This window comes from Xyrauchen texanus, chromosome 10 (assembly GCF_025860055.1).
Source record: "Xyrauchen texanus isolate HMW12.3.18 chromosome 10, RBS_HiC_50CHRs, whole genome shotgun sequence".
Lineage (NCBI taxonomy): Eukaryota > Metazoa > Chordata > Actinopteri > Cypriniformes > Catostomidae > Xyrauchen > Xyrauchen texanus.
In genome coordinates, this window is record NC_068285.1 from 38272132 (window position 1) to 38295342 (window position 23211).

The 23211-nt window shown below is 39.1% G+C and overlaps 1 protein-coding gene across 1 annotated transcript in view; it reads right to left on the reverse strand.

Moving 5' to 3' along the window:
- Positions 1–23211, reverse strand: part of jarid2b (jumonji, AT rich interactive domain 2b) — a 148503-nt gene that overhangs the window by 13283 nt on the left and 112009 nt on the right. The window contains exons 5-12 of the mRNA XM_052136285.1: positions 19732–19899; positions 14242–14441; positions 6845–8084; positions 4063–4568; positions 1542–1634; positions 1244–1362; positions 1071–1141; positions 829–943 (exon numbers count right to left, since the gene is read on the reverse strand). Coding sequence (XP_051992245.1) covers positions 829–943; positions 1071–1141; positions 1244–1362; positions 1542–1634; positions 4063–4568; positions 6845–8084; positions 14242–14441; positions 19732–19899 — 2512 coding nt within the window. The remainder of the gene's footprint in view (positions 1–828; positions 944–1070; positions 1142–1243; positions 1363–1541; positions 1635–4062; positions 4569–6844; positions 8085–14241; positions 14442–19731; positions 19900–23211) is intronic.

Sequence of the window (23211 nt, forward strand, 5' to 3'; positions counted from 1 at the left end):
GAATTTTTCTGATGAGTCACACAAATGTGAATGCTCACGTGAGAAAAAAGCACACTGTAATTGACCTTGTTTTTTCACAGAGTTCTGCACCCTCTAGAGGTAATGCGTGACATTACAGCTTGATAAAGATTGATATTACTGGAATATGTGACAACAAAATAAAGTCTAACACTCCGCTCACTCAAAAATGTTAATAAATGAATAATAAAATTTAATAATATATATATATATATATATATATATATATATATATATATATATATATATATATATATATATATACACACACACACACACACACACACACACACACACACACACACCTTTTAGTTGTTATTAAATGTATTTATTTTGTTGATAAATAAATATTTTAACTGAAAATATGATTATTCAAATATTCGATATTTGGGACCCTTTACAGATCATTTTTTATGTATTACGGATTATTAAAAATGTGTACAACATTATCTGTAATTTTTTTACATTATTATTAAAAGAATCATTTATAACAAAAAAATAACATTTTATTTAAAAAAATAATAAATTAATAATAAATAAACATATAATCTATTTTAAATAATATATATTTTATTAGTATTATAGTATTAAATATACTATAAGTATTAAGAAACTATAAAATACAAACTACATACAAACACTATTTGAATATTTTGAATATTATTTAATTATGAATAATACTCTGCTGTCGTTATGCACATCATGGTATACCCACAATTCTAGCTTTCCTTCAGTTCAGTTTTATAAATAGATATTAATTTCTAATGAAAAATGTGAATGCTGTCACAGTATTTGAGGACAAACACTCACCAAATGCAATCAGCACCAGTGTGTAAGTAATCAACGTATGGAAGGCGGTTTTGGTCTTGTGACCAGCATGAGGTAGAAAAGACCATACCAATGTTCAGCCAGGGAATAGTCACCCCTGTGTGAAACACAATATGAGAGAGAGAGAGAGAGAGAGAGAGAGGAGGAGGGGTGAAGTGATGATTTAGTAAACAAAGGTTCTTCACATATGGAGAGGAATGTACATCCTGCAAGAGTGTACTCACCGGGCACAGCACCAAGATGGCGCAGAATGGATCCAGAGTTATTGGGAAGGACAGTGAGGTTCCATCCATGCCTGTTTATAGTGACAGAGATTCAGAATCATGCATGTTTTTATAATCAATAATAGGTCTTCACATCATGCCTTTATTTCAGCTAAAACTAGAAGAGCTCTTACTTTGAGAAGGGTTCAGACTTGCCCACAGGGAAGCCACTTCCATGTGTATTTGTGTCTACTTTTCCATAATGCACTGCTACATGGCAGTCCCTCTGCTCCACTATCCGCCAGTAATCTTGCTGTTAAAGAGAAGCAGGACAGATGGAGATAAAAAGAGAAATATGACAGGAAACAGGGATACAACTGTCATGGGATACACTCATAAAATATGCAATATAGAAAGTACATGCTATTTAACATAACACAATAAAACATTTGTGCATGGTAAACGTGTGTGTGTGTGTGTGTGTGTGTGTACCTCAACTTCAGCAGCCCCAGGCTCCTTGTTGAAGCACATCATCATAGTATTTCTCGCTATTCTGTAAAAGGTGGTCAAAGATACAGATCTCCCCTGAAAAATAAATAAAATAAATAAAAAACACAAATTGTCTGGTCAGTATATAGATATCGAAATCTTCCAATGACCAAGAAACATCATCTAATGATCAGGTGTTGTTTGAGGAAAACTAACTGTAGGGGTGTCAGTTCATGTCCAAGGAAGGAACAAAGGAAAGAATGAAAGAAGAAGGAAAATAAGGAAGCACAGAAGGAAACACGGAAGGAATGATGGAAGGAAAACGGTAAGTAAGGAATGAAGGAAGGAAGAAAGGAAGGTAGTATGGAAAATAATAAAGATGATGAAAGGCCAATTAGATGACTGGCTCATGCTGAGCAGCACTTCAATTACTCCCATTCTTTTTTCTGCAAGTGGCCTGACTCTTCTTTATCATGTGTAGAGCTACACCTTTATACTGCTGAAAACCACTCGTTCTTCAACAGCACGACAGCACAGATTACTATAGAGTTAAGACAAGAGCTGTGTCTGTTACGGTGTTGGTGAGACGTGAGCTATATTGAGACACCACTCTGTGAAGAGGCCCTCTCTCTCACTCTCTCCATGCAGATCTGCTGTGTATTACCTCAGACAAAAATACACACAGACAGGCATCTCTATAAGAGGCAGTGGGGTATTTTTACAGGGCTGCTAAAGCAGACGGAGTCACCTTAAAAAGACTATAGCTAAGAGTTCAGCTTTACATAAACCAGGATCCTAGGGCTTGGCAAAGAGACCTTTGATTCCAATGGACTCCAATGTTAGCATGTTGCTAAGCTAACAACTTGATACTGTACAATAAAGACATAACACACACTCAATACTTGGGGTGAACCAGAGCACTTTTAATTAGATGGAACTTTTTACTCTCTATACTTTTCCAGTACAGAATAAAACATGGATTGGCTATATTTACATTTCAAAATAATTCAAAATGTCAAATACACAATGGGATTGCTTTACCCATGAAAAACATAATCATTTTTTAAGTCTATTGTTCGGAACATCTTTTGTGTTGGAACACGCTTAAATTGTTACCAAGTTGGCATCTCACTAGGTTTTGAAATACAAATACAGTGTTTAGTAGCTTAAAATCTGTCTCAGGAAGAAAACAGATGCTCATACTGGCACCTTTGCAAGTCAAAAGAAAATACAGAGCTGTGTAATGCAGAAAACAGCATAATGACGCATCCATCGGCTACAGCCAACATTAAAGCCAAAACACATGACGATGAAGCTTTCCTTCTTCCTTCCCTAGCTGTGTGGCTCTGTGCTCCTTGTAAAGAGGAACACAGTCATCACGCTTGATATTCTGGCACGTTCTTTGGCAGCTCAGTGGTGAGCCCTCTCTGCTCTCTCTAAACACTTCATTACCTGAGGAAATGGCACATCTGCCAGCCTGAATGAGTGAATAAAGTCAATGAAATAAGTTTGACGCACAATAATGCCGCTCAGAAAGAGAACACAATGAAGTTTGCATGATTATGAACTCTTTATACAATAGTTAGTTTATCCTCTATGAACTAACATTAAAATCCATACAATACAATGTATTTACTGTGTAACTGCATGTTGTTCTGCAAAATATTCACAAGATTCACATTTGCTGCAACTAAGGTTGAGGTACAGGTAGGGTTAAGAGTAGGGGTAGGGTTAGAGTTAGGTTTTAGGGTAAGAATTGGGTTAGGGTTAAGGATAAGGTTAACATTGTAACTACAAATGTAATTAAATGTAGGTACTTTAAATGTAAGTACAATGCAACAACATGTATGTACATAATAAGTACATTGTATCAAATGCTTAAATACATAGTAGTTAAAGACACCTAATGTAAAGTGGGCCTGTTAGTTCTAATTTGATTGGCCAAGCAACGTTCCTAGAGTTCCTATGTTTAGAATAAGCAGTTACAATTCTAGTCTAACCACTTGTCTGTTTTCCGCAGCATTTCAGATGAGAATAAATAAATGGTGCAGAGTGGAAGCAGAGTTTTGAAAGTGCAACAGGCAAACCATGATGCTCTGGCTTCTTTTGAAACTGATTTCACTTGCGAAAAATAAAAAACAAACTAACTGGCTAAATTTAGTCTTAAATGTAGGTTACCAGATGCAATGTGACAGATTTCCAGCAATTGGTCTGTTCACACTGACCACAAAACGTTGGCGGGTTTGTGCAATCTCAGCTGATCATGTTTCATTTACAGTTACATGGAGTGGGATTTTGTCCCAATGAGTTTCTCAACGGACAGGGCTACTAAGTATACAACAGAATTGAATGCAAAAGAAATAGAAAACAAGCGATCTACAAAATGTCCTGTGGCCGGTCGCATGCTGTGGTTACAACTAGGTAAGATCACAGCCGCACCTGATATACTACCAGCTCATGTTATATTGTTTAAATGACTGCAGTTACCAAAGCAGTAGATACATCAGTCATCCATGTCCCTCACCTTGTATATACATTTGTGCTGATCATTGAGAACACTTTCATCTTCCTCTGCCTCTTCAGCGTCCACTTTTACACCTTTCTTTTCCTGAGCAAACAGTCTGCGGCGGCCGGCCTGCCGGTGGGTGTCTGGCTCTTTGCCGTGGTTACAGAAGCCGTTGCTGTGGTTGAGGCCGGTGAGCCCATTCTTGGGCTCGAAGCGGGGCACAGCCAGGGCCCGCTGGCCACTATCCGAGTGGCCCTCCAGGGGTCCTCGTTTGCGTTCCAGAGCCTCCTTTTCTGCCAATACCTCCTGCTCCAGTCGTTGGTGCTCCTCAGGAGAGAGCAGGTCGTACGAGAGCAGATACTGCAGGTAGGCCTCCTGGAGTTTGGCCAGACGGTCCTGTGCTGATTTGGGAATGCAAAGCAGGTCAGCCAGACGGCTCCATTTTTTCAGGTCCATCACCTGCTGCATTCCGCCCATGTCGCAGACCAGCTCGGAAAAACGTGCCAGGTCTAATTCACAGCCACCTGGAATGGTAAAAGTGAGTCAAAGTGGGAATGTTACAAATGTATTTTAATTGACTTATGTTAAAGGTAACGCAAGTCACTTCTGTCACCAAACAGAATTGCAAACAGATTTCTCAAACACTACCCCATCTGGTATTGGTCAAAAAACAACAGTCCCACCCCAAACTCAGGTCGCTGTTTGTGCCAATGTTGGTATGCAGGGCTGGCCAGGATACTCAAACAAACAGAGCACAGTGTTTACTCTTTTCGGGGAAATAAACCTAGGAATGGCTTACTTATAGATGTCTCTGCATTATAAACTGGGATAGGAGTAAGCATTCTATCATCAAATGATTACACACTTCAGCTTTAATGGTGAATGTTTAGTTATTTTTTTGGTTGCAAATATCATTCAGTTAAACCACTGCAACAGCGAGGAGCAACACCATCTGCCGCTGAATGAGTATTGACAGTTCCAGAATTGAAATTCATTATATTTCACAGCTCATTAATTCTTTAAATAAGGGAGTGGAAAATGGTGTGCCATCTTTATTTGTCTATTCAAACATAACGGCAGATGTATCACTGGAGAAACTGAGCTGAGAAATTGAGATCGTGAGCACAAACAAAGATCAATGACCAGGAATTTAAAACTCTTGTAAGAATTATTACAATTCTTTATTATTAGCACACTGACAGCATTCTAACAGGCACAATAAACTTTTATTTCAACCATATGTCTAGACTGGTCCCTCAAACACACACGGCTTGGGGCTGTTTTAGGACATTTTAAACCTGTAACAGTATTGGAGAAAATCTGCAGAGAGGGACCACTGGTGCAATATAGTTTCCCAACTTCCGTAGACAATAGACCTCTGTGGACTGTCCTGCTTGGATTATGAGGCTTTTCTTAAGTCAACTTCTCCCCAACACCTTTACGATTGGCTTAAGAAAATGTCAGCCTACCCAGGCCTAAAACCTACTCTATGCAAATAAGTGAACGTAGATGCTTCTAGCTACGCAAGCTCAATTTCGTGTGGTTCATTATGAAATCTGTCAGTCTGCAATTCATAATAAAAAGGAAGTATGAGTTGCATTCTCAGGAATATCAATGGGGAACTATAGTGGACATTAGCATGAACTACCAGTTTTCTCTATTAGGTCAACCACTGTCATGGCGAAGCAACAGTTTGAATAATATCTTGCAGAGCACAAAGTTGATACATTAATAGCTTGCTACCAGAATACCAACTCATCAAGTTTAATGGTGGAGACATCTGAAGGAAACTCTGTCAACTTCTTGAGTACTGAGACTTGTTGCTATCTTCAAACGTTGTGACATGTTCAAAGGTACAAAATGCTTGCATTGCATTGGCCAGCAGTCGCATCTATTTGCAGACTTGTATAGGTTACAATGGGGCTAAAGGCACCCCTTAAGAAAATTTAGCTTTTTTTCAGGTCACAAAATGTATCAAGGTAAAGAAATATATATATATATTTATGAGCAACATCATTTGTGTGAAAAAGATAACAACAGATGGTTGTTTTGATTAAAATTCAGAGTTTAAAAAAAGGTGGTGAGGGAGCCTTTTACCCCTCACTTGGGTTGTTGCCTACTTTAAGATGATGCCTACTCAAAATAACTACTTCAGAAAAATGTCAACCATTTCCTGTTAATTTCAAACACATTTTATTACATCTCAAGCATTCTATAAACAAACATCTCTATAAAGATATACAGGGGGGCTTTTTTACCCCATATAATATCCTTTCACTTATTGAACAGTTATTTAATTTTTTAATTTTATTTAATGACCTTATACAAAACTAAAAATGATAAATAAGTATTTTGTCTCAAAGGAAATTTTAATTTCATATCATCAGCTACATACATTTTTATACATTATTTAAAAACAATAAAAATTAGATCAAATTGTCTGAAAATCAACCTATGGACACCACATGCAAAGACCTCATGGATCAGGAATATTTTCCAGTGTATAGCAACAAACAGGTGTTTAGGAATGTGCTGTGGTAGTTTTTGTTGCTATTTAGTGTTTTGTGAGAAAATAAAATCAATGGAGCCTTTAACCCCACAGAGCGTACTACCCTGTTGTACCCTAAGCTTCTGACCTTTCACATGCACTACACCAACTGGTGTCTAGGCAAAAAAGGATTTGACATTTAATATACATATTTAAATTAAGTTGCTATTGTTGTACTACATGCTATGTGGGTTTCCCAGGCTGGTTTGTAAATAAAAAACAGCTGTTAGAGCAGGTTTTAAGGGGACTCACCTATCAGGGGTGGCTCGTCCATTGAGATGCCCTGAGATTTGAGGTGCTTCTTAATACAGGCCAGTTTCTGAACATTGGGGCCCCAGCGCCGACCCAGTTTGTGAATGCGCTGAACCTGCGTCACAAAACGCATTTCGTCGTTCAGTTTGCACTCTGGCCTCCAGTCAGGAGGAGGCAGCACTCTGCACAGTCCACATGCCTCTGCACGTTCCCAAACCGAGTCAAGGTACACCAAAGGGTCCTGGAACTCCCTGGAGCTGGGCTTAAAAACAGGCACATCCCCATGGGTAGCCCACCCCACTCTGCTCCTCTCCCATTCCCGCTCCCTCTCTTTGTCTAGCCGTGGTGGAGGCATGGGCTCTGCTGGTTTGAAGGACTTTCTGGCTGAGGTAGTGGATGTGGTCCAGTTGAGGGCGGAGTTGGATTGGGCCCTCTGCTGTACTTGCCTGATGAACATCAGCTTGCCAGCAGAAGCACGTTTGGGTCGCTGTCGTGCCGGCTCAGGGGTAGCAGGGTTTTGGGGCATGACTGGGGAGCCCAGAGCAGCAGGGGGAGAAGAAGGAGGGGCAGGACCCGTTTTCTGAGTTGGGGAGGCGGCTGTTTCAGTTATACTATGTGCAATAGTGATGCTATTGGGGGCCTTGAACTGACCCAGGGCCTTCTTGCTACGTGTTTCAAGAGGGCTAGTCTGTAATTTCGCTTTCTTAGAATCAGTAAGAGGTGGCTTGTCTTTAGTCTCTTCACCTTCTGTTCCAGCTCCCAGGGCCAGAAGAGCTGCATTGCTCCTGCGTTTTGAATACCGTAGTCCCTGTCGCACCTGTCGGCCAACGTACTCCTCTTCCCGGACACTGTGGCGTCCATTGAGCCTGCCGTTAAGCCGGGTAGAGGGGCCTCCGTTGGTCATCTTATGCACCCCATTGGATAATAGCACCTGTTTGCGGGGTTTTTTATTGATACTTTGGGCTTTTCCTGAGTGAGATAGCTGGGGCCGGCCGTGACCGTTGCTGGTTGGATGATGAGCGTGATGATGGTGGTTGTTGGTGGTGGTGTACGCACGCACGCCAGGTGAGGCAGCGCGCTTGCTGTGGTTGAGTTTGGCTTTCTTCACCAGTTCTCGTTTTGCTTTGGTGTAGGTGACATGGCCCTTGGTCACGGTGGCTGTGTACTTCACAGTTTTGGATGGCAGACGGAAGTCTTTTGACTTTGATGATGCCCGTGTGATTCCATTTACTTTTGAGACCTGAAAAAGAACAAAAGGATAATTGGTAATGATTCTAGGGGCCCGCAGTTCTAGGGGGGACCACAAAACATTTCAAACTGTATATTTCAATATGAAAGAGGCACAGACCAATATACAGTACACTCAGGGGACACTGAAATCCTTGCTACGACCCGGTTTCTGAGACACAGTATTCAAGGACAGTGTCAATGCTTTGACCCGTTATCATGGACGCCTAAATTAATATGCATCGCTCACATGCTGCAGATGCACCTCTCAAAACATCTCTTCTGTAGGCTGAAAAATCCTTAAAGCAAAGAATGTCAACAAAGATTCAATAAGCTCCTAAAATCTATTTGCATACTAAGGCAGCCACAGCGCATGTCTCGGCTCACGCAATAATTTAGACCACAACAGTGCTCCAAAAACCAGAGAAAACAGCAGGGAAGAACGAAAGAGGGGAAGTGTACCAGAACATGTTTTATTCAAGTGCTAACAGCTGCAAAGAAATCCTTAGAAGAACAATTTAATCATAAAATCCTATTCAAGCACCAATTGGTTGGTTTTATACAGCACAAGTTCTTAAAATATTCCTTTAATGTCCCAAATAAAACACATTGTGCTTTCAGCTGATCAGACGGCCCCTGATATACTTCACAGCCAAGCAGATGCAGCTTGGGTTATGCCTGGCCTCTCATTGTTTAACAGCCACCATGGGAATAAGACTATGCCAGGCTAAAAAACATCGTCAGCCTCGACTTCTCTTCTCACATTCTTTTCTTTGGCTCAGTTTTTTGGCACAGCAGAGAGGATTTGATTTCCTATTTGTGTGTTCTCACAAAACCAAGAAAAGAAGACACAGCCAGAGGGGTTTAGTGGGAGAAGACTATGAATCAAGGTGAAATAAACACAAGCGTACTTCCTGACATCTGAGTAACCTGATTGGATAAAAGGGATGAGCCCTGACATTTGTCTTAAAGGCCTCAAGAATGCCTTTAACTGAAACAATGCATTAGCCTGTAAATAACTGGAGTGTAATTTGCTGGGGTACACAAACGTTTCTCAAGAAACAATGAAAATTTGCATCACAAGTTAAAAGAATAGTTTTCACTAGCCCAACAATATCATCTCCACTGAAATCAACTCTATCTAGAATGCTGTTTCTGCACACATGATCCAACAATGAACAGTTGCAGAGTTTGTAAGAGGTTTAGTATTTGTCAAAAAATAAGAGAGATCATAAAATGTATTTTCTTTTGAAATCTTACAGATTTATACTTATACCTCATTGACCCAGCATAGCAGAAATGCTAAATTTGTTTAAACCTAATAATAAAAAAAAAATAAATAAAGATTTTGTGGGGAAAATAAAAAATCCTATTGAATGTCACAGATTGCTAAATCCATAAAATTCACCCCAAATCAAATCATAAAAAAATAATATATCTTTTATAACTAGTGGCTGCCAAAAACACTTTCAAGAAGGAAAAAAGGGAAATACATCATCAATGTCAATGCTTGGGTCTCTCAGGGTAAAACAAGAAAACTTTTCAATTTTGCTTCTAGTAAATTTTTCTTATTTTTAAGGATGAATTTACAGGAAATCAAAACAATCATTAATGAATAATTTAACTTCAAGTTTAACAAACAAAGAAACAATTACAGACCTTCACAATGAAACAGCACATTTTCACACCTGGTATGAAGGGTCCATTTGCTTTCATTCTTTTTATTTTGTTTAATACTTATACTAAAATGTCCCAACCTATGTGAATAGGTCTTCAGATGTTGTGTCACCTAATCTAACATGTTCCCTGCCCATCCCTCTCGCTTTCTCTCCCTTTAGTTGAAAGTCTCCAAATGCTTTCAATGCGAGACTTTGTTGAGATCAAGTGGTGATATTCGGGCCAGTGGTCTGCTGTCAGACAGACAAGGAGACTGCTAAAAGTCTTTGAAGTGAGATGTTGGCTATATTGCATTCCTATCAGGTGTGGCCAAACAACAAAGAGAGGCTATTAAAAGATAAGAGGGCGTGAAATGTGACCTCCATCAATCCTGTCCCCTTGTCCGCAGTGGGAAAAACACAGAGTACAGAGGAGGAGATTTTAAAAGACAAACTGCAGCCCCAGAGCCAGGCATGATTGATGCGCTCTGCAGGTAGAGTAAGCAAAAGTAGCATGATATCAGCTGCAGCCTTTTTTTTTCTCCCCCGCTCACGTTTGAACGACATTGTCACTGGTGTTCAGCACGTCCCACCCCATCTGCGTAGCTCTGAGAATGAGAAAGTGATTGAAAGGATAATGAGCGTGCCGGGTGCTGAGTGGAGGTTGTGTGCCGACTGCGTAGCAGAAATCATGTGTCCGAATCTGCTTGTAATGAGCGATGCAGCCACTAGAGAGCTCGCTGATTTCATAACACTGCCTGAGGGTGCAAGTGAGCCTTGCCACACACTGCTGGCTTTTATTCAGACTGGCGTGAGAGAGAAATAGAGACACACAGAGAGACTGAGTAGGCAGACAGAGAATGCAGGTCACTGGCCTGTGCCCATTAAGCAACCCCAGAGGAAATACAAAGAAGACCAGAGGAAATAAAGAAGGAAATGGAGAAAGAGGAATGAAATATGGAATTGATAAAGTCCGGCTGGTATTGTACTGTACATCACATTAAACGCTCACACTGGCTCTTGAGGTAGGAAATAAAACAAGAGAACACACACAGACAGACAGAATGCAGGCCAGCTCTCTGAAGTGGAGTCTGCTCACACATGAGCATGACTGGGAAGAGATGACATCATGTGTTGCTATAGGCCAGCTACAGCATGGTAGGAAGATCTAACTGAGAACATCTGCAGCGCTGCAGCCCATACAACACACACGTATGTCTATATAACTGTTAGGACCAAACCCTTACATAAATTTCCAAGGAAGGCTCTTCATCTCTTTCTTTCTTCTGTTTAGTGTTCTGAATTGGCATGACAAACTGTCCATTTTAACGGCCTTTACAATTGTTGTTTGTCAGACTGTCAACCGAGATCTTGGGTAAAAGCCATGGGACACTGTGCAACATTATAACAGACAGTCAAATGCATAGCGTAGCAAAGTCTTTAGTTCCAGTCGGCCCAATTGACAGCGTTGACTGGGTGTTTGATCTCATCTGGCCACTGTAGGAGGAGTCACACTGCACGACTGCTACGCAGAACTTCTGACACTGCCAGAACTTTCAGACTCATTACATTGGCTGTAGGTGAACATGTCCCGTGAAGAGGTCAAAAACTGACAATTTTTCCCCATGACAAGGGAAATATTATACGATTCCTGAAATTTGTCTCGGACAGCAAAATTGTGGCCAAAATCACACAGTGTGAACCCGGCGAGTGCTGTACTGAAAATGTTATAAATAAGCAACTATACTGTGAATGGATTAAACATGCAGTATTATCAAACAAAACATATTAGTAATAATAGTAAAATATATCTCTTTGTAGACATACACAACCAAGTGCAAAAGAGAAAGAGTATTTACTCTACAGACATTTCGGCTAAGTCATTTAGACTTAAATGTCTAAAATGATCGTTAATAACTGTCACTGAAACAATTCAAATGGAATACCTTGGCAAACAATTATCACATTCACAAAGCGATTCAATAATAATGATGCTGAATCAGATGCTGCAGCTGGTATTTACTTGCATGAGATCTCTCCTATTCACCGATCAGTTTTTTAATCTGCTGGACTACATTATTGTCCACACACAAAATGCTTTTAATATGTTTGTACACAAAGGCAAATATTCATAATGCACAAATCCCCAGTGCACACCAGTGACACTCTTTACAAATACTACAAGCAGTGACAGCAGATCTATCATAATTATGCATGCAGTTTTTATGATCTCATATTAAAAGACTACTGTCCATACAATATTTGTGCTTTAAAAATTCATTGTCGCACTGCAACAAAGCTAAAAGTTCATTTAAAAAGTTCAAAAACTTGGTGACCAGTTACAGCACCTAAAATGCACTCACTAAGCACTTTATTAGGAACACCTGTAAACATATTTGTGCAATTATCTACTCAATCGTGTGGCAGCAGTGCATAAAATCATCCAGATACGGGTCAGGGGCTTCAGTTAATGTTCACAACAACCATCAGAATGGGGAAAAATGTGATCTCTGTGATTTCGACTGTGGCATGATTGTTGGTGCCAGACGGGCTGGTTTGAGTAATTCTGTAACTGGTGATCTCCTGGGATTTTCACACACAACAGTCTCTAGATCAAGGGTGCCCACACTTTTTTGAGTGATGATCTACTTTTAAATGACCAACTCAATAAGATCTACCAACTAAAAAAACACTTTAAAATTTAATTTAAAATAAGAGAATGCTTGTTGGGACTACTGCATGTATCCCTACATCGAATTCATCTTCTAATTAATTAAAAATATATAATAATGTTCAATGTTGATATCATTCAGTTTTAAAACTAAACCCAAAACACCTACAGCACAATAGATTACAATAGCCAGGGCATTTACCTTATTCTGATGACTTGCACTGAATGGAATCAGACAGTTTTGCCTAATCCGGGCAGTAGCATCGCAATTTCTCAGAAATCCTAAAAATATGCGCAAACCTAGTTGTCATGGCAACTGAATAAACAAAACCTTGCCTGGTCAATATTTACTCGTCAAGTGCAAGTCAGACAGAAACTAAAAGAAGGAATTTGTATTAAAATTTAACGAAAGTACAGTTACATTTTGTGCGATCTACCAGCATTGCCTTTGCGATCGACTGGTAGAGTTTACTCAGAATGGTGGTAAATAGCAAAAACATCCAGTGAGCAGCAGTTCTCAGCTGGTTCGAGCTGACAGAATGGCTACAGTAACTCAGATAACCACATTGTACAGTACAATTGTAGTGAGCAGAATAGCATCTCAAACCTTGAGGCGGATGAACTACAACCGCAGAAGACCACGTCGAGCACTTCCTTAGGACCATAGTGTTCCTAATAAAGTGTCCAGTGAATGTATACACATTCCTTTCTGTATTCATATCAATTTTAACCTTAAATCTTTGATGTTGACAAAGAGCACATGCTACTTGTAAAGTAAGTAAATACTTATATACAAAAACGTTAAAATGAACCACACATAAAAACGAAATGCTTGACCATGAACAAGCAGTAATATATTGGAAAAACACAATCTCTCTCTCTCTCTCTCTCTCTCTCTCTCTCTCTCTCTCTCTCTCTCTGAGTAAGCGCCTTGAGACAGCTTAAAGCAGCGCAATAAACATTCAGCTCATGTGCATTGGGTCATGCTCACATTATAGCTCTTCACAACATGAATACTCTTCAGAAAATTGGCTTTTAAAGAGACAGAGTGAGAGATTTAAAGGTCAACAACAGTTTGACAGATTCTCACAGTACACTGGACAACATCTCTCAATGCTGTTTATTGTTTTAACTAAAGCACATGTACTGTAATATGCTGGAGTGGTAATGCATTTGTGTGCGTCAGTCTAATAACAGGCTTTTATCCACCTGAATTGGGTCAGTCATTGGGTAAACGGATAAACTTCCACTGACATATAGAATCAATTACAATATATTTATTGTTAAGAGCAGCTCGGAAATTCTGTTAAACATCTCATTTTGTTTTCCACAGAAGACATGAAGGTGAATAAACAATGACAGAATTTTTATTTGGGGTGAACTATCCCTTTAAAACTTGCGGCAGCCACGGCTAACTACTGATTCGTCAAAATGATTAAAGTGCAAATGCCAAAAGACAAAGAGAAACAACTGAGGCTAATGAGTTCAAGTCATTTGTCTGGTCTTTTCCCCACTCTATGAGGTTCATTCTTCACTTAATCAGTTTTGTGGCACTCAAAGACAACATTGTCTGTGAGCCATTGAGTTGTTTGATGTTCCCTCTCCAAGGGATCCCACTTTTGAATATCAAATGTAGCCTAATTGTCAGTGAGCAACGTGCCTAACAAACCTGTGTTCCTACAGACCTACCGTCCCGTGACCCCTTCCTCTGGGGGGTAGGGGTGGCAGTTACTCTGAAAACATGGGCTATGTTCGGAACTGTATACTAGTGATACTGCTTACTGCATAGTATACACTGGATGCTGCCTATAATGAGGGGATGGAAAGGAGGATGAGAATCGTACCTGCTTGCGAAGTTCCTCTGCAGCTCTTCTGTAGTTGTGGCCGTTGGTGTTGTGACTCTTGGCTGTGGCCGCCGTGTGCTTATGGGAGATTTCACCTGACAAGTCACACCTCTCGCTACAATCTCTGACCACAGATGACTCTCTGCCTCTGGTCCTGGGTGTGAGCTCTTTCTCCTTGTGTACCTTATGGCCATTCAACACTGGGGGAAGAATGTAATGCAGGATTATTAAAAGCACAAACCTATTTTTTTTATTATTTTAAAGAGTTGAATAAAGAAAGTATAGCATTTCCAATGGATTTTGTTTCAAATTTTTGCATCAGTCCATGCTTTTTGGGCTGCTATTGCCCGCAACCCCTTGTGCAACGCTGAAAGATTAGCTTGTAAAAGCTTCCAAGACAATTTTATGATGCTCTTCTATATTCCAAAACTGCCAATCTGGCATGCTTCTAGAAGAACATGCTCTGCAGGTGATGGTAAAGCTCACACATTCAAGCATGAATTATGTATATTGGCATTTAGCCTTTGTATTATATGTTTTGTATAATGTTGCCTCTAGTCCCTCTTCCACTGTATTATAACTCTACATCAACAAAAGACACACTGAATATCTCCATAAAGACAAAAGGTCTATAGTCTAAATTTGTATAGATATTAAATAATTACCATGAGCTTTGAAAGACATCCAAGTCAGAAAATGTGCCGTGAGGAAGTAAAAACTATTAGATAAATCTTCTCAAGAGAAAACTCACCTTATTTAAAATGTACAAACTTTTGATGCCAATGTAATATAATGATCTCCCTTTCAAGCGACCCCCTTCCCTTGAAGGCAGCTGCTATGCTTTTTCATGTATAAAAGCCTATTTAAAGTGTATGATAAAAATACTCAGCGTGATATTATAAAGACAACATGTCGTTTGTAAAATTATAGAATTGTATTTTATATTAAATTGACAATGTATCTTTTCAAAGAAATGTTACATGTGTAAACTTGCTAATGGTTTGTGGTTTCATTATTTCACCCATATTGAAAATCCCTGGTGTAGTCTATAAAATCTTAAAATCTCATTTATGTGGGCATTTACTCATTTACTTATTTCAGATTCTCCTGTCAAGTTTGACCACAATCTTGTAAAGCAGCGTTTTCCGAGTGAGAGTCGATCGGTTATCAAGCCCTCTGGATGGCTCAAACTAACACGTATTAAAACTGATCTCAGTATTTACGACTGCGCACTTTATTTTTACTACGTTTGAATATCAACAGGCACCAGCATGTGTGAGTGAGAAGAGAAACGGACAGGCTTTCGTGCTGTAAGACGCATGCTTGGAACTGCTGCCGACAGCTGAACTCAATAAAAGGTGTTTAATTTAGAAATGTAAACACGCCTCTGGGTTACTGAGGTTCAGCTAATGAAAGCTGAGCACTGTGGTTTCTCTCGCTCTAAAGAGAGAGAGAGATTGGAGATTTGCCTGTGGACCATATTACAGTGTCGTATTTGACAAGGGCAAGCTCAGGGGTTGCCTCTAAGTACAGGATAGGCAGAGGATAGACAGACAGAGAGAGCCAGAGGTAGGATTGTGGAGTGTCCTGATCCTGGTATAGTATGCATTTTGGGCAACCAATTAAGGCAGTTATGCGGCTCTATTTCTACACAAGATTTAAAGACTGTGAAAATGAAAGGAAGATATTCTTGAATCTACAGCAATCTGCAGCCATCAAGATAAATTAAAGGTGACTTAGCACCAGCTGGGAAATAAAAAAGGAGCTAATATATACAGAGCTGACTGAATAAGAATAGACAAATAGACCAGACAGTTACAATCTGCCTGAGAAGAATAGTAAAACAGTATCTTATGTTTCTCTCTTACTCCGTGTCTGTATCTGAATGTTAGTACAGTTTAGTGGACATCTTGAAATAATCCTGGGTCTGCTCTTTAGTCTTTTTTTCTCTTTTTGCAGAAATGTTAAGGCTTAGGTTTGAGGAATACAGTTAGGATTGGGATTAGGGCTGAATTTGTACTTCAAAAGTACGTACAGTGTCTCTGATGGGAAAACACTGGAAACCAATCCTTGTTCTTTACTAGGGGTTCTGGGTAGTATTATCTTAAAAGCATGCTTACTTACAAAATCCACTGTAAATACACTATTTAAGCACCTTTACAACACAATATTCTTTTTCTTTTTGTAAATTTAATTCATGGGCTTTTTTGTGATCATTTATTTTTATATTTGATTTAAATGCAAATTCACTGCCTGTTGATGGAACTGTAGCTTACCATTTTGGGCCATTGTTGTATTGTCACTGTGTTGTATTTATTTATTTTCTTTACATTCATTGATCATGTACAGTAGATATGTTTTTATGCCTTGCCAACATAAACATTTGGTTTTCGGTGATGCACTGAACCGTTTTTGCAAATTCTGGTGATATAAATTGGTCACCATGGTAAAATCTAGCCAACTACAGCCATAAAATACTTTGGTCAGATGTGAATGCTAGGCATATGCGTGCATGGATGCATGATGCAAATTTGGTCATCATCAGAGTGCTTGAGCACTGTATGGCCCGATTTTTCTAACCGTGTGTACTCTGAATGCACAAGGAATTATTTGGATAAATTAATGGGCCCACCAGGAGGCAACACTTACGAATGAGCCATTGCGGTCACAAAGAAGTGCTAGAATCACTGGTAAACCCCATGACGAAGGTAGAAACAACAGTGGATGTGCACGTCAAGAATGTGTATGAGGAGATTAGGAGACACCTGCATGTGTATAACTTGAATCTGAAGGACTATAAAGACAACTTTATGGGTATATACTCATGAAGAGAAATTGTCCAGTATCTCAAAGTCGTAACGCGCATGTGCCAACCACATCTGTATGCACCTACATATAAATGATGTATACTTTAAAAAGGCTAGCGTTCATATGTCCATGCCAAAATCGAAGTACACTAAGATTCCGCTAATAATGCAAAAGGAATTTGTGATAGTTTTAATCCGCAGTAACACTGCACTTCACGCTCCATTCATACATATCCGAACGTGGAAGAAGCCCAAGCTCATTCGGAGAAATTTCACACAAAAGCACAAATTCGTATGACGAGAAGACATGTGGACCAATAGAAGATTGAAATATCACACACTGATCTCGGTGCAAAACAAGAATACATATCCCAATACTGCATGTTTTTATTGTTGCAACACAGTGAGTAGACGGCATATTTAAGCATTTTCAATATAATATTAAATGTTATTTGTGATTTATTAAAACCAGAGGCCCTCAAGCAGGACATCATATCCATTTGTTGTGGTGTAATGCAAGTAATGGTTTAATGATTTTAAGCCAGCTTTTCGCTCGCCGAAAGTTTTGTGGAGATCGCTGACAAAAGCCCGAAATTGTAGGCAAATCAGAGCTTGCACCCATGAACGACGATCACAATGCATGAATTATCAAATATGCGATTTCAGAGAAGCGCCAACGTGTCGCCGATGTCAGCGAGATATCTAGGATGTTAAATATCTGGACCTGTCTGCGATTCCAAATCACGCAATGTGAAATATGTTTTGACTGAATACCTGATGTACCTGCAACAGAACATCAACTAGCATGACCGCGTTATCAAGAAATTCTCATTGGACCGAAGAAATGAAGGAAAAATTTGTGGAACACTGACAGAAGAACCAGATTTGATGTTTCCTCTGAACTGTACCACAACCGGGTGGAGAAAGAGAAGAGTTGGAGAGAAATTGCCAATTCTCTTGGACAGTCAGGTCAGCAAATAGGTAGATTTTTCAGTTGGAGGTGCTTGTGCATGTTTGTAATCATATATTTTATTGGTTACAATATGAAAATCATATTCTGAAACGCATAACATATGATCATGCATTTGTTTTCGTATCTCATATCACTTCTCGTGTACTCTGTTGTGAAACGTAATTTGGAGTCCAGGCAGAGTCGTCGGGGATTCGTCAATAGTGAAATGTCTTGTAATGTGTTCACCACTGTCGCCGATTCGTCGTGTAATTTGAAAACGCTACGACTTCCATGACAAGACAGACAGTTGTGTAATATGAACGGTACAACAATCTGACGTACTTCAAAAGTATTTTGTCAACAAAGGTGTTCATGACATTTTTAGCTGTCACATATTTAACATTATTTGTAAAATCTGTGTTAAATGTCTAACATTTTTAATTGATATTACACCTTAAAAACAAAAAAGTTTCTTAATGAGAAATACTGAAAACATTTTTGTAATATATAAGGTAATTCTTGTAGTTGAGTCCTGGTACAGGACTGATAGTATGCAAATTACGATTTAGCCTAGTCTACAGGAGAGAAATAGGGAGAGATTTTGGGAACCTTAACAGCCATAGAACTACCATATGCCTACATGTGGCGTGTGTGTGTGTGTGTGTGTGTGTGTGTGTGTGTGTGTGTGTGTTTAAGGATCCCAGCGTGATCCTCTGATTGCTGTTGAAAGACACTTCACAATAAGAATCACATGTCACCGACAGCACAGTAGCTAAATTACATGGGGCCCCTCGGCTTTTAATTACCGCTGACAGACTATTTTGTTTTCACATGATATGTTTCATTAACAGAAATGTTCTCAAAATACCTTACTGCCCCTCTTTAAACACACGCAGAGTATCTGTTGAGAGTATCAACTGAGTCTTCAACATTTCTAGTCTGTCCCTCATTTGTTCAGAGTGTGTGTGCAGTGCACAGTGTCACTCGCATTACTCTGCACATCTGTGAACTGAATGCATAAACACCTTGTTACCGCCTCTCCCACTAAAGTGTTAATTGGAGTGGAGAGACGGAAACATCACATCCCACTCAAACACAAGCTTTCTGCATCCGCACAGGAAGCTGTCTCTCTCGGTTTCTTATACAATATAGATTGACCAATATATTGGCCAAGTCATTTAATTGGCCAACATTTGGCTTTTAAATGTTTGACTTTGGCTGTGTCTATTGTATGGCTATTATTAAACTGTATCACATATAAATGCATCATTAAATCAACCATCAGCCACCTTGCTCTATAGATACTGTTATTTGCCACCAAAAACCATATTGGTTGACCACTATTGTGAACCTTTCATGGTGACATAATTGGGCTTTAACTGTCTTTAGGAAAAAAACTCTGTACCATTACACTGTTATTAATCTTCATATCTAAAAACGAATTGCACATGAAGAGAAAATTGTGCAAACGGCCATAGCATAGGAAAAAGTGAAATCCTGACACACATTGCTATATTGAGATGTTGCCATTTCAAAAATATTGGATATTTATAGCAAGTTACAGAACGAGATTCTATCTTCTTTCATCATCGAATTGTATAATATAAGTGTACTGCTTGTAATGAGGGGTGTTTAATTTTTTGTTCTAAACAGACAAATTTACTTCACAATTACCAGAATGCTGCTCTTGGTTCAGAAACATTTTCATGTTGTGTTGTGCCCCATTCTTACCGAATCCGTTGATCTTGCCAGTCGGTTTGCCCTTCTTGGGTGTACACTGGCATGAAGTGGATGCCACACTTGGTGTTTTCTCTTCCACAGTCTCATCTTCATCATCCAGATCCTCCTCATCCTGAGCACTCCCAAAGTAAGCCATGTTACTGGGTAATGCCGGCGAGCCTAACAGCGGGGACAGACACAGAAAGAGACAGTTAAAAGAAGCCTCAGGCCCTGCAAATTCACCGAAGAGAAGTGGACAAAGAAAGTGGTATAAGCTGCCACAACTGGCTCATCTGAGTTTCTATTGCAGATGTAATCCGCTCCAAATCAGCAGCTTCAAAGGTCTGGATGAGACTAGGGATTGGCGTGCCTGCCGTAGGAGGCAGGAGGCAGCGAGTGCTACACTCTTCTGTTTGTGTGTGTTGAGTGGAGATTTGTCACAACAAGAGACAGTCTGTCTGACATGCTAGATTACTTTAAAGGAAGCTTTGCTTTACCACCAGTAAAGCAAGTTGATCCACACCAGTTGATAATGTGCTGCACACTGCAGGATTACAACCCCAGGTGAGAAACCCCACAAACCATTGTTCATGTATCTGGCAACGGTGGTCCAAAAAGATTACTCAAGAGGTAAAGAGTGGTCACAATAGTAATAAAAATGGTGTCCAAGCACATTTGTACATTAGCTATTAGACAAATTGTTCCAGCTCTAAAATATGATAAGAGCCATGTTTGAAGCAATTTGCAAAAAAAGATGATATGTGCAAATCTATGACTGTACATTGGTTCCATTCTATATTAATGTGCTTCTATCATGTGGATTAGTTAGAATTATTGTCTGTGGACATCGACCACATGCCAAAGCTGCTGTCGCTAAAACTTGATTGTATCGAACCCAGAACATTAATTTTAAAAAATGTCATTAACCATAACACCAATTTTTCCATTTTAAAACAGCATTTAGTCAGTTTAAGTAGTGCAATACAGTGATTTCACCATGATTAAGGGGGTTTTCTTGAGGTTATGCCTAATATTACCACTTTACAGTGATAAAATCATTGTAATGCATGGCCCTGGCTTATTGCCTTATTATGTCACATCAACGAGATTCCCTGGACACACGTCAAATTAAAAAGCCTTAGTTATATGACACATGGAAGGTAATAGACAAACCTGTATTGCCAATGTTAATATTTGCCCATCTCCTATACACAGCACAGGTGATGTATGTCAAACGCCTGTTGCCCATTAGCTGCTAAGGATAAAACCTAAAACCACTACAGCATGCCTGCGGTACTTCCGCAGAACACCGGGCAACAATTATCATTATCTAGTACAGTGCTCTGCTAGCCTTATAAATGAAACATGAATGTCGGCTGCAGCCCTGCAAATGTGCTCTCATTAGCTTTATATTAACATGAAGCTACAGCCTGTGTAGCTGCGGCAGTAATGTCACCACACACATGCAGCATTTGACATGCCACATTAATGCTTATTGCCCATGTGACAACATTTATAATAGTAATGGAGCCAGGTCAACTGTTCAGGGAATATATGAAATGAGTGAATAACAAATCTTAACGAGGTGCTATTAAACAGACTTCCTAAAAGGGCTAAGAGACTGCCAGAATGCTGCATCACTAGTTTCTACTTGAGAGGGGTGGAAGAGTTTCATTGTGTTGAAACATGTTTGTTTGTTTGTTTGTTTTTTCAGAGAGTGCACTGTCAAGAATGACCTTTAGGATCAGGGGACAGGGTCATATTGTAAGATTAAAGGTTAGGATTACTAGTAACAGGGCTGACTGGAGCCTTCACAAATTCAAAAACAATAATCAGATTATAGGGCACAATTTCACTACTTTTTATATTTATAAGGACAGTAGAGAGATAATAATGGATAAAAAAAGAGAAGAACATTATTGGAAAATGTTGCCAGATTCGAAATCCGATCAATCGAATGAGTGCAATGGGTCAACGAGTCAGAGCACATGCACCTCCCACTAGGTCTTGTCTCTGGCAACCTCATACTCAAGAATCCAACCTGGTCTGATAGAATGAACATTGCTCTATATACATGTTTGCAAACTGACATGTACGTGACACTTTCTACATTTCATTGACGTTTTGTGGTGAAATGAACACTAGAGGCGCTACAACAACTGTGAGGTTTAATCATTGTCAAAAAAATCACGAGAACAATTGCTGATTTTGATCTTATAAAAATTTTATTTTCATTCTATTACTCACCCTTCGCTATGTTATGATATCAAAACACTTACTTTAACGCATGATTTGAATTATTTTTTTTTTTAACACTTGTATTATAGACCCACCTACATATACACACTTATTCCAATGTCATTAGCTTACTTGATCGCTCACCAGATAGATTGTTGGACTTTGAGCGCTACGGCCGCAGTTCAAGTCTCGAAAGTGAAAGTAGCATAGAAGTGACACAAAATGACTTGGTTGCTTCAGTTAAACTGCGTTTTTTTTTTTTTTAACATTATTATTTTGAATATTCATTTTAAAACCCTATTGGTTAGGGTTAGGTGTTGGTTAAGGTAAAGATGCCTTATTTTACATTTTACTTATTAAAATCTCCATCTAAAATTCACCTTAAAAACACTGATTACTGATTTCTGATTACAAACGTGTTATGAAGTAATTTAAGTTTTTTCCAGGCTACAAGAATCCCAACTTTCACTCCTAAGATTATCAGTCATATTATATATTTGATTTCAATTGACAAATAGCTTACATTTATTGCCATGCAGTGTAACTTGAAACATACAGTAAAGCTAGAATAAGTAGAACATTAAACAAAGGATTCTTTATAACACTGGACTTTCCTTAAACTGAGTGGATGATGGGTTAATTTGATTTGAACATGTAATCTTAATTTCAAGCCATTGAAAAACAAAAAGATGTAAAACTTATGTTTGACTACAGAGACATCAGACAACGATTGCATATGGCTGAGGTGGAATATCTTTTAGTAAAGAAAAACAAATCTTATGCAAAATGTACATTAACAAACAATGTGGTTAAGATGCTCTGAATTGCTGTAATGTGAGACTGAAATGACATAGGAACCCTTTGCCCATTTCAATGACACACAACCATTGAGAATACTCCCCTGGGATCACCTTGACTAAACAAAACACTCACGGGTGAACAATCTGATACCTTATACAGTCCCAGTAATTGACAGAGGAAAAAACGTAAAAGAGGGCAAAGCAATGGGATGTGGCCAAATGTGCAAGACAACACCTTTTTTATTCTTAAATGGATGTTTTCAGTGTATTTTAACTGCCAAAGGCACAGACAGAAATATTTTAGCACCATACTCCCTGTATGATTACTCCATATGGCACAAGCCAAACACATCTGACAGGATCAGCATTCCGTCCCAAACTGAAAGGTCCAAACAAACAAACAGGATCTATCAATGTCAGCTCCCCTAATTAAGAAATTGGCCACCATCATCAG